Here is a 12,441-nt window from a genome sequence, read left to right as displayed (position 1 = left end):
CTATTAGCTAGCTCAGGAGTTTCGTTTTAATTGTAATCGTTAGCATCGTATCACTTGCCAAAAAACCCCATTACTATAATGGGCTTTTAGATGGTAATGTTAGCATCTGCTATTAATTTGAATAACGCTTCAACTGCTTGAATTGACTGGTGTGAATGACTTAGCTCATGTAAACCTTACTATTCTTGAATTGAATGTGACGCTAATAATTTTAGCCAGTTATTACTTAATATTCTTAACAAGGATTTACTAATGTAATAGTAAATGTATCAGATGAAATTCCTACGTAAGTAAAAGTATAAAGTATCCGTAGCCGTAAAATGTGTGTTATAAGTCAAAAGTAAAAGTATTTATTGAAGAGTTTAATGTACAGGATTGTTTTAATCCTTTGACTCAAACCAGGTCTAACCACTAACTGAGGTCTAAACCAGGACTATACGGTTATCACAGAATCCTGTTAAAAAAGTCCTAATGTCAAAAAAGATAAATTACTGACATTTACAATGCACATTATCCTTTATTATTAATAGTATGCGGTCCGATTTTTCCCGTTGCGTCTGTCGTTGCTATGCAACCATGCAGCTTTACAGGGGGTATGGCTTATCTAAATGAGATGTAAATGAGCCCTTTTGTCACTCCCAGCAGGTGAGAACAGGCGAGAACTGCAAAATTAGAGGTCATTTTCTGCCCTTTGAGCATTTTTGAGTGCCTACCTTCAAATCGCCACAACTTCAAATATTATCAGATTTCCATGTGTTACACATCGTTGGAAAGCTTGGAGACTACACTTTCAGAATCTGTGAATAACTCAAAATGCCCCAGAACCGACTTGTGTCCCTACTTTCCGTGACTGGTCACATATTGTCCGAATACCTGTGGCAGTGGTTTTCATGAGTTCACACTTACAAATGATTGAATAGAGTAATAAAATATATAAGTGTATTTGGTGTGCTGTCCAAGGGGATTGAGGGCTCCAAGCTTGGAATTTAGCCCAAACCCAAAGTTCTCCCCGTATCCCCAGCAGAGAGCAAGGAACAGGGTGGCGGAGGGATGCAGAAATGCAGTTGAAGTTACTATAGGTGAGTTGGCTCTCATCTGTGTATATATTCCTCCTCTCGAGCTGAATTGATTTGAGCCGTCTGAATGTGTTCCTCCCAAACTTTGTTTATAAAACATAATTTGTCGCTTGCATTTTGCATTCTCTTGAGATGCAGACATCCAAGAGGCAGTCCACAGTTAACTGTATATACTAGTTTAATTAGTGACACTTAGCCTACATTTTAAAACCTTTATTTGAATATGGCAACGTTTTTATTAAAAAAAATATTTGAATAGGGCAACATTTGTATTTTAAAACCTTTATTTTAATATGGAAACATGACGCCTCATTCTACAATATTTCTATGATTAAATCGCTGACTCCTCCCCCATCAGCCAATCACTGTGTGTATATTCCATAGCAACAAGGTCAACATTTACTCTTAGCTTAAGACTTCAGTCTATTCCTTTGTAAAAGTTTGTCTCAGCAGCTTTGTGAATAGGTTTTAAGAGAAAACTCTTAGCTAAGAACTTTTACTGCTATTTAGGAGAACTCTTAGTGGTAAGATAAAATGTTTTGTGAATACGGCCCCAGATGGCTCAGTGAGGCCTGGACTGACAGCAAGATATTTTATCTTTCTGGGCGTTTGAAAGTGTAAAGACATATTTAAAAAAGTTCATGTGACTACAGTGGTTCAACCGGAATGTTATGAAGCAACGAGAATACTTTTTGTGCGCCAAAAAAAAACACTATTTATATTAGACAAACCCTTTGTGAACGCTCGGGCAGTGTTTTATAATGCACCTAATTCACATTTTATTTTAGTTTTTTTAATTATTTGAAGAGTTTTCTAAGCTCTGGAAGTAAGAAATAATGAAATAATTATTGACCCATGATCAAACTGACTTAATTAGTCAAATATTTAAACCTTGATGTCACGTTTTTATTGTGTGTTTTCAATTTCCTGTTTAATTGTATTTTTTTACATTGTTGTGGCTGAGAAAAAAACTGCTCTGACTGAAATACACGAGGAAATATTATAATCAGGTTCAGTAACATTACATTTAAATGTAATGTAATATTTTAAATAAATGGCAGTGTTTATCCTGCAGTAGAGCAGCGATCTGATTCACTCCTGTGTCTCTTAGTTCATGTTCACTCAGATTCAGCTCTCTCAGGAGTAACAGGTTTTTACCCACAACTCTCTCCACATACTGACAGGCTTCATCTGCAGCAGCACTCAAAAACCTGCAGAAGAGTCAATTCAGTTCTCAACTAAATGTCTGTTGCATTACAAAAATGATTGACAAGATAAAAAAAAGCTTAATTATTGTTCTAAAGACAAGCTCTAGTTAGTTACACTTTTCTTTGAACATTTAAATACACTAATAAATATACAAAAAAAAAACAAACAAAGTCTAATAGTCAGAGATATTTAAAAAAGAAACTAGAGTGACACTCAGTCCTAAAGCAAATTAAGGCCTCAAGATCTTTCTGGCTTTTAAGTAGGAGTCTCACAAGCCTTGTTCAGACTGAATCCGTTTATACAAATCCATTTCGAACTACATTCATGAGGTTTGAAATCCTATTCAAATCGCATTTCTGGAAATTTGTTTCAGTCTGACTGCTCTTATCAGATTTCATGTGGTTTATGACTTTATGCCACGTAAAATGTAAACGTCAGACATTGTTATAGGAAACATACTGAAAGTCGCTGCAGAAACAAGGTTGTGTTGTTGCAAAGTGCTGGATGAGCAGAATAACAATATAACAGAGACATGTTTTGAAACCAGAAGAGATAAAAATGCGGAATAAAGCCACACATACCACCTCCTATGTTTCTGTCACTGCATCAGAAGAAGCAGTAGTCCAGCGCGTGGCGGCTACACAATATCATGTTGTAAATAAAACAACATCTGTATTACAAACCCCTCCATCCTGCGGTTGTTGTTGTTGTTGTTTTTGGCGTATGCCTACCAACGCAAAATCATTGCCATAGAAACCAATGTAGATATTCCAGAAAACAAAAGAACGGCATAGACACATAAATCAGATCTGAACAGTTGCGATACACAATGTGGACGTCAATAATTTTAGAAAACAATTTGACTGAAAGATTTTCTAGAATTTTTAATGAGAAGTGTGCAGAAAAACAAAATTGTGCATGTTAATTGTCAAGTTATACCATACTCCAGAATAGCACATATACTGACCCATAATATATAATATAATCTATTTGACCTGTAGCTTGTACCACAACTAAACTGTGTTGACGGTTATCATCATCATCATCATTATGTCAGAACCCACAGCATCTGATCTGATCTTGATCATTTTGATGCAACAAATTGTCCAGCTTATTGTATGACTAAAATGTTATGACTATTTAGCCTGCATATTTTGTTAATTTTGTTCATTATTTCATCCCGTCTCACCTCAGTGTCTTCAGTTGACAGTTTGGATCCTCTAGTAAATCACTGAGCTCCTTCACTCCTGATTGTCCAGGATCATTTCCTGTGAGATCCAGCTCTATCAGGTGTGAAGGGTTTGATCTCAGAGCTGAAGCCAGAGCTTTATAACCTTCTTCTGTTACACTGCAGTTAGAGAGTCTAGAACCGGAATGAAAACATTCAGCTGATTAATCAGCTAAAACTGAACAATATAAATCCTCAGATGGAATTTTATTTTGTTCTTTGTACAAATGTATTGAAAGTTAGTTGCAAAAACTGACAACTGAATTTGGAGACAAACAAGAGGATAAAGAATGAAAAATAATCTCTGTGCATCTTGATGAATTACAGCACAGCCACAGAGGTACACAATAATGTAAGAATGTTTTCTTTCATCTCTGATAGACCACCATCTTCTCTTTAATTTAAAATAAAAAACGTCTCGGGTTACGTCTGTAACCCTGGTTCCCTGAATAAGGGAACGAGACGCTGCATAATCGCTTTGGGAATGCCTCTGCTTGTTACGTCTTGAAGCACTCGTGAAATCGAACCAATAGTGTGACGGGACGTCAGAGCGGGTGACGTCACGGACCAGGAAACTATAAAGCACCCCTGAGAACAAAGAACGCCAGCTTCTGATATAAGGATGAAGCAGACGCTCACAGGTGCGCAGGGAGTATGGCTAAGCTACGCAGCGTCTCATTCCCTTATTCAGGGAACCAGGGTTACAGATGTAACCCGAGACGTTCCCTTTCATGGGAACATCAACGCTGCGTAATCGCTTTGGGAACGCTATCCCAACTAGGCCATAAGACCAAGTGCCTGTCTGTTATCTTTCAGGACAACAGCACTGAGGACCGTGGAGTGGAGCCCAAATCAAGGTTATAGAACCTAATAAAGGTATGCTGAGACGACCACCCAGCAGCATCACATATGTCATTGAGGGGAACCCCCGAAATCAAAGCCTTTGAGGCAGCCATACCCCTAGTGGAATGTGCCCAGACAGCCAAAGGAGAAGGCTGCCCGGAAAACTTATAAGCAAGAGAGATGGCCTCGACCACCCACTTGCTCATTCTCTGCTTAGACGCCGGACCTCCTTTGTTAGGAGATCTGTAACATACAAACAACTGTTCAGATTTTCGCCACAGGGCAGCTCTGTGGATGTAAGTGTCTAAAGCCCTCACTGGGCAGAGCAGATTTAGTTTTTCCGGATCCGCATTTGCAAAAGGTGGAGGACAAAAGGCCTGCAGCACAATCGGCCCTGGGACATTTGTAGGGACCTTGGGATATACCCAGGTCTAGGATGCGGAAAAGATTTGACCATTCCAGGCGCAAAGTCTAAACATGAAGGAGCAACAGATAGTGCTTGTAGATCTCCAATTCTCTTGAGAGATGTTATGGCCAGAAGAAATATGGTTTTTAGCGTGAGGAACTTCTCAGATACTTCCTCTAATGGTTCAAAGGGAGCCGCAGCCAACCCTTCCAACACAATAGCTAAGTCCCAGGACAGAGTTTTTGTACGTACAGCAGGCCTCAGCCTCTGAGTACCATGGAGAAAACGTATAACGAGAGGGTTTCTACCCACAGAAACACCCTCTAATTTAGCATGATAAGCAGATATCGCTGCAATGTAAACCTTCAGTGTAGAAGGAGATAAACAATCCGAGAACTTTTCTTGGAGAAATTACAGTACGTGACTGATAGAAGAGTGGACCGGATCCACTTGAGATGAGCTACACCAATTAGCAAACAGCTTCCACTTATATGCATATAGTCTTCTCGTGGACGGAGCTCTGGGTGGAGAATGGTCTCTACAACCTCGGTTAGAGACTGGGTTCTATGAGCTTGGCCCCTTCAGAGGCCAAGCCCACAGTTTCCATATCTCCGGGCACAGGTGAATTATTGTGCCGCCCGCCTGAGACAGAAGGTCCTGCCTGATTGGAATCTCCATGGGGATCTCCAGCTTTCTAAGAGGGATACTAGATCTGTGAACCATATCCGGGTTGGCCAGAACGGGGCTACCAATATAAGATGGACCCCGTTCCGCCGAACCCTCTCCAGAACTCCTGGGAGCAGAGCAATCAGGGGAAATGCATACAGACGCAGCCTCGGCCACGTCTGTACCATGGCATCCAACCCCAGAGGGGCTGGATGAGACAGAGAATACCACAGCGGGCAATGAGACGTCTCTTTCGAGGCAAATAAGTCGACTTCTGCACGACTGAAATTCTTCCATATGAGCTCCACCACCTCGGGGTGGAGTCTCCACTCCCCGCGCCTCGGCCCCTGCTTCGACAGGATGTCTGCCCCCACATTTTGATGCCCCGGGATATAAGCTGCTCTCAGGGAGAGGACCTCCCCTGGGACCATAGGAGGATCTGATGGGCTAACTTGCACTACTGGCGAGACCTCAGACCCCCCTTAAGGTTGATATAGGAGACCACCGACATGTTGTCTGTGTGTACTAACACGAGGTGGCCCCTCAGGTCTGGGAGGAAGTATTTGAGTGCTCGAAATACCGCCATCATCTCCAGCTGATTTATATGCCAGGAGCGATGATGGTCCTTCCAAAGACCCTGAGCTGAACGACCACTCATGATCACCCCTCAGCCTGTGAGAGACGCATCCGTCATTAGCATTTTGCGACAGCAAGGAGCCCCCAACACAGGACCTTGGGACAGGAACCAGGGCTTTTTCCACACAGCCAAGGCACGAAGGCATCGCCGCGTGACCTTGATTGTGCGAAAAGGATTTCCCCTCGGAGAAAACCCCCTGGTCTTGAGCCACCACTGTAAGGGTCTCATGTGCAGCAGACCAAAAGGTATCACGTTGGACTCAGCTGCCATCAGACCCAACAGTTTCTGAAACTGTTTTACAGTGAGTGACTGGCCTAATTTCACCCCTTTCACAGTTGAGAGAATGGAGTTCACCCGAGCAGGAGACAGACGTGCCTGCATCGTAATGGAATTCCAAACTACCCCTAGATAGCTGGTAGTTTGAGCTGGTAGAAGCAGACTCTTCTTGGCATTGAGTCTCAACCTTAATCTTCTCATGTGTGACAGAACTACATCTCGATGTTGAACTGCCTGTTGCTCTGATTGAGCTAGAATCAACCAATCGTCGATATAATTCAGCACGCGGATGCCCTGGAGTCTCAGGGGAGCCAGAGCTGCATCCACGCACTTCGTGAAGGTGCGGGGTGAAAGAGATAGGCCGAACGGAAGAACCTTGTATTGGTAAGCTTCGCCCCCGAAAGCAAACCTGAGGAACTGAGGAAATGTGAAGGATGGATTGATACATGAAAGTAAGCGTCTTTCAGATCTGTTGTCACAAACCAGTCCTCGGACCTGATCTGTGTGGTGATCTGTTTGAGTGTAAGCATCTTGAACTCAAAGCTTTTGCACTAAACGATTTAACATGCGTAAATCTAGAATAGGACGCAACCCTCCATCCTTTTTCGGAACTCTGAAGTAACGGCTGTAAAACCCTGACTGTTTGCTGGGAGGAGGAACCCTCTCTATAGCTCCTTTTTGCAAAAGTGTCATAACTTCTTGTTCCATAACCAGACACTGCTGGGGGCCCACCACTGTAGGGAGGACCCCGTTGAACTGGGGCGGGCAAAACCCGATTTGTATTTTGTAACCCTTTTCTATCATTTGCAGTACCCACTGAGAAATATTGGGAAGACATTTCCATTCTTCCAGAAATTCTACTAAGGGAACCAGCCTCTCGAGACTGGTCTCTGGTGTTTTTTGAGCACTTGGCTCGATGCCCTGAAGCGGCACACCGGCAGGGAACGAATCAAATGCTGACCGGCCCTCCTCAGAGGGTCGGTGGGGACCGCTGCGCCCTGAAACACACGAGGCGGCAGGGTTGGCAGAACGGCCCCCTGATGGCGCCGAAGAGGGGTTAATATTATAGATTTTAATTTTACAGGACCCTCTCCGGAGGAGGCTGCCCTCGGAAGTCCTGGACCACGGGCGTCAGGACTTCTTCGAAGCCTTCCTCGTGATAATGACAGTCCGCAGATCTGTCTTACCCTTGTAAGGCTTCGTTTGCGTCACTCTCCCCGGTCCCCAAGATCTTTGCGGGGGAGCACGGGTGGCAACGCTCTGTTTTTGATGCGCTCTATGCGCGGAGCGGTGAGGGAGAAATTTCTGAAAGGCTGCCAACTGTCTTTTTGCTTCCTGGAACCTCTCGACGACAGACGTGACAGAGTCGCCGAAGAGGCCCAGGGAAGACACAGGTGCATCTAGAAGCACTGACTTGTCTCTCTCTTTTATGTCTGACAGATTAAGCCATAAATGTCTATCCGTGGCCACCAGGGCTGCCATAGAGTGGCCGATTGATTTTGCCGTCTCCTTGGTGGCCCGGAGAGATAAGTCGGTAGCCTTTCTCAACTCCTGAATGGTCTCAAAAGTTGCCTCGCCACTCTCATCTATTTCCCCCAGTAGGTCGGCTTGATATGCCTGGAGGATGGACATAGTATGAAGACATGCCGCCGCCTGACCTGCTGAGGCATAAGCCCTGCCCACCAGCGCTGATGTTGTACGCAGGGGTCTGGTGGGCAAAGTCGGGGATTTTAGGACGATACTGACTCAGGCGAGAGATAGCTCGCAAGCGTCTCTTCGACCTGAGGCATTGTCCCATAACCGTGTTCTTTACCTCCTATATTGCTATATAGGGTCGTTTGTGGGTTATATACATGGAATTGGGCCGGCTTCTGCCACGATCTCGACACCTCGGTGTGGAGATCGGGGAAGAACGGCAATCCCCCGGGGCTGAGGCTGTGACCGGGCAGGGAGAAAGCGCTCATCTAGCTTGCTTTTCGTGCACGCTTCTGGTCTTTTTTCTGGCCATTCAACTTTTAATTTTGCCACCGCCCTGGTCACAACCTCCAAAAGCTCCTCATAAGCTGGAGATGAGGATGGCGAGTCCTCATCTCCAGCCCCGACGCTCGCTACATCCATCTCCTCGGAGCTGGATAAGTGAAGCGCCGGTGCCTCTACCTTGAGGGAAGAAACCGCAGAGCGTGCTTCCGCAATTAGGGGAGAGACACTGGGTCTGGCGGGTGAAGGCCAAGATAGGGCAGGGCCCGTCTCTAATCCCTCCACCAGATCCATCTGTGAACCCCAGGAATGAAGCCGCCGCTGTGCCTCAGCAGCAGCGGGACCCGATCCCTGGCGAACACTCGCCGCGGCGCCTTCCTTTTCTTTTTCAAAGAACGCCCGGCGTGAGCGGAGTGTACGGAGCATCAGAGAGCTGTCTGTGCATGCTCCACTCCCAAACAAGCAAGGCACATCTCGTGTGTATCCCCGCCCGTGATGAAGCGAGGGCAAGGAGGAACACACTTAAACTGTTGCTTGCTTGTACTCGCCATAATAACGTGTCTCACACAATATATATATATATATATATATATAATGTGCTTGGTGACTAAAATACTCTTGTCCTCGGATGAAGAGATATTTTGTTTGCTGTATATATAACGGACAGACAACACCAAATAAGACACACGATAACACAGAGCGCTACTGAAGACTTCAGAAGTTGGCGTTCTTTGTTCTCAGGGGTGATTTATAGTTTCCTGGTCTGTGACGTCACCCGCTCTGACATCCCGTCACACTATTGGTTCGATTTCACGAGTGCTTCAAGACGTAACACGCAGAGGCGTTCCCAAAGCGATTACGCAGCGTCGATGTCCCCATGAAAGGGAAACATTCATTTTACCTAGCCAAGCTTCATATAAAAGTTTCTTCTTACAGTAAATGCAAACATCGCCAAGACTGAAAGAGTATGAGCAGAGGTAAACATGCACACACTCAAACCGCCAAAGCTCAAAGACACCATCTTGTGCACTGAGCCCATTGCGCTTTTTAAACATTGGACTTTTATTACCAAAATGAATAAGATGGATGATATGGTATACCCACATTGTAACAAATAAATAAAAGATATCTGGGTTTTTAAACAAATGCTTAGTTTGCAGTTAATTATTATGTTTTAATGAAAAACACAGCAACAATAAAACAAAGACAAACTCACTTATATTAAAGTGCCCCTATTATGGCATTTGAAAGGTTACTATTTTTGTTTTGGAAGTCCCTAACAACAGGTTTAAAAGCATGCAAGGTCAAAAAACACTTTCATTGTCTTATAATATGCATTTATTTTTACCTTATTATTTGCTCAACAACTCCCAAATGATTCGCTCAATGATTCATTTTGCCAAACCCCTTGTTTGCGTGACGCTGAACGTATCTGCGAATGGACCCGTATCGGCGTCCACTTGCGCGCAGTGACGGATCCGCAATGAAGGCGGACCGCGGACCCACCGTGACTCTGCTTCGCATCCGCGATTAAAAACTTACCTCCGCAAATTGATACGACCGTTACAGTAAAGGCGCGTGCGCGGATCCAACATGGGTCTGCTCAGGATCTGCTGATTGACAGTAGAATTTACGGCGCCACCCGGAGGCGGAGCTGATCCTGTGGGCGGCGCCAAAATGAATGTGACAGTCACGCGGGTTTGGCGACTTGAATGCGGATCCGCCTAGGAGTCTCCTGCTGTGTGGGTAATCTACGGTGATTGGTCAGATGATTCCTGCTGGTTAACATGGAGTACAGTATATAGTGCTTGCATCACTTACATTATATTATTATAATAATGATGGTGCTCCGCTGGAGTGGAATTAAGTTGTTTTGTGTTTATGTTAGCGAACCTAGCCCACAGCTCAGTGGTAAACACACAAACAGTCATGGTATATGCGTTAGTGTAACACAGAGACGTATTGATAAAGCACTGCAGTTGTACACAATGTATTATTCTATTCTTTATCATAACTCCAAGTAATAAACAAAAAACATTTGACACATTTCTAGACAATTGCGAGCTAACACATATTGCCGTTAGCTGGTTAGCCGGAGACCTACAGTACAAGCTGCATGGAGCGAACACAACACACAACTAGGATAAATACGTATTGTACATGCTACAGAGAATGAGATCACTCTGGCTTGGAATTTGGATGCGGAGACGTCACTGACATGTTCGGACTGAACCGTATAAGGGTTTCAGTCCAGTAACGTTACTCTACTTAGGCCATTGAACTGAAACTCAGAACTGTGTGGATGTAAGACACTGGATTTTAGTCCTTGCTAACCGCATATTTGTCTAGAAGATTTTTATTTATTTTTTTACTTCGAGCATTTTCAGATTTAAAACTTTGCAGGATGTTTTCATTCACTTAGAGCTATGTTTCACACTACATGAAAGATAATTTTCAAAAATCCATAATAGGGGCACTTTAAACAAAGAAATGCAACATTTATTAACAAAAGTTCTCTTGTGCTTTTGCCTCTGACAACATCCTGTAAGTCGTTGCACCTCACTCTCGGCATTTGACTCCTGTGGCTCAACTTACCTCAGTATCTCCAATTTACAGTTTATATTTTTCAGTCCAGTGCAGAGCAGCTTCACTCCTAAATCCTGCAGATTATTATTGTTCATGTTCAGCTCTTTCAGATTAGTATCTGCTCCAAGAACTGCAGCCAGAGCTGAACAGCTTTTGTCTGTTAAGTTACAGTCATTTAACCTACAAGAGAAATAAATCACATTACAGAATTAGATGGAACACATACAATACATTTTGTACATACAAATATTAAATATATTTTCCATTATTATTTTTACATAAACAGCATATATACAGTAAAGAGGCTGAGCTAAAATATGAATACTCTTCAAAAACTAGTATTTCCTGTACAAATTTCCTGGGTAATGCATGTGAAAAATATAAATGAAAAAATATATATATTTGTGTTAAGATTTCTAGCTTTTTATAGCTGAGCCTGGTTTCTCCAGTGATTTTTTTCTATATTTCTATAGAAAACCTAGAGTTTAGGTTCTTGTCGCTATTGCCTTTGGCTAGCTTCTTTGGGGACACTTAAAGGGGACCTATAATGCCCCTTTTACAAGATAAGTCTCTGATGTCCCCAAAATGTGTCTGTGAAGTTTCAGCTCAAAATACCCCACAGATCATTTATTATAGCTTGTCAAATGTGCCCCTATTTGGGTGTGAGCAAAAACATGCCTTTTTTGTGTGTGTCCCTTTAAATGCAAAAAAGCTGTTGCTTGCAGCCCGCTTTCCAAAAGAAGGCCGTTGCTTTAATAGCTCATGCTTCGTTTGCTCAACAACAACAAAGCTGGAGAATTTATGTAAATATAATGTTCTGGAGTTTATGTAAATTTTAGGGTTAGCGATGTCTTAAAAAATGCCTGCATTCACATATACATGTCTTGTTGCTATGAAATCTTTAATGATTTAAGTAAAGCTAAGATTACTTAAATCTAAGAACCTAAGAAATTGTATTAGTTGTTAATATTTCAAGATTAACATTTACTGGATTAAAGCAATTGAGGTTTCCTTGATTATTCATAGTGGTCAACCGATGGCCGATGCTGATATCTTAGAGAGCAGGGTGGCTAATGGGTGAAATATCATTAATTTAACGAAAGCAAAAACACATCCATAACAATTGCTGAAATTAAATTTATATTTATTTTACTTAATATTTACTAAATTAGAAATACATATTTTAATTTAAACTCGATAAAAAAAAAAAAAATTTAGAAAATCATCTTAAAATGTGTACATCAAATATGATACAACAGACTTGATAAGTGTTTATTTGTAAATCTCTCAATCATCTACGTATTGCAGTACAAACACAATTAAAGTTACAGAACTACTCATAAAACTAACCATTTAAAATACCAATTGTTGGGAGACACAGAGTACCAACTGATAATATAATTGTACTTCATTTTGCCTGTTATATAAAAATTTCATTGTTTTATATCATAACCTTTCAGAATTTCATTTTATTTTTTGGCAATATAAATAACATCTGTAACAAAAACAAATACGCAAACATTTTTAAATGTTCTTT

General features: G+C 42.3%; 1 protein-coding gene across 1 annotated transcript in view; it reads right to left on the bottom strand.

The window, feature by feature from the left end:
• Positions 1 to 12,441, bottom strand: part of LOC125250342 (NACHT, LRR and PYD domains-containing protein 3-like) — a 33,442-nt gene that overhangs the window by 16,517 nt on the left and 4,484 nt on the right. The window contains exons 3-5 of the mRNA XM_048162872.1: positions 10,914 to 11,084; positions 3,475 to 3,648; positions 2,115 to 2,287 (exon numbers count right to left, since the gene is read on the bottom strand). Of these exons, the coding sequence (XP_048018829.1) occupies positions 2,115 to 2,287; positions 3,475 to 3,648; positions 10,914 to 11,084 (518 nt within the window). The remainder of the gene's footprint in view (positions 1 to 2,114; positions 2,288 to 3,474; positions 3,649 to 10,913; positions 11,085 to 12,441) is intronic.

The sequence above is a fragment of the Megalobrama amblycephala genome, linkage group LG17 (genome assembly GCF_018812025.1).
Source record: "Megalobrama amblycephala isolate DHTTF-2021 linkage group LG17, ASM1881202v1, whole genome shotgun sequence".
Lineage (NCBI taxonomy): Eukaryota > Metazoa > Chordata > Actinopteri > Cypriniformes > Xenocyprididae > Megalobrama > Megalobrama amblycephala.
The sequence above is the reverse complement of the archived record's forward strand: the minus strand, read 5'-3'. Positions and strand labels throughout refer to the sequence as shown.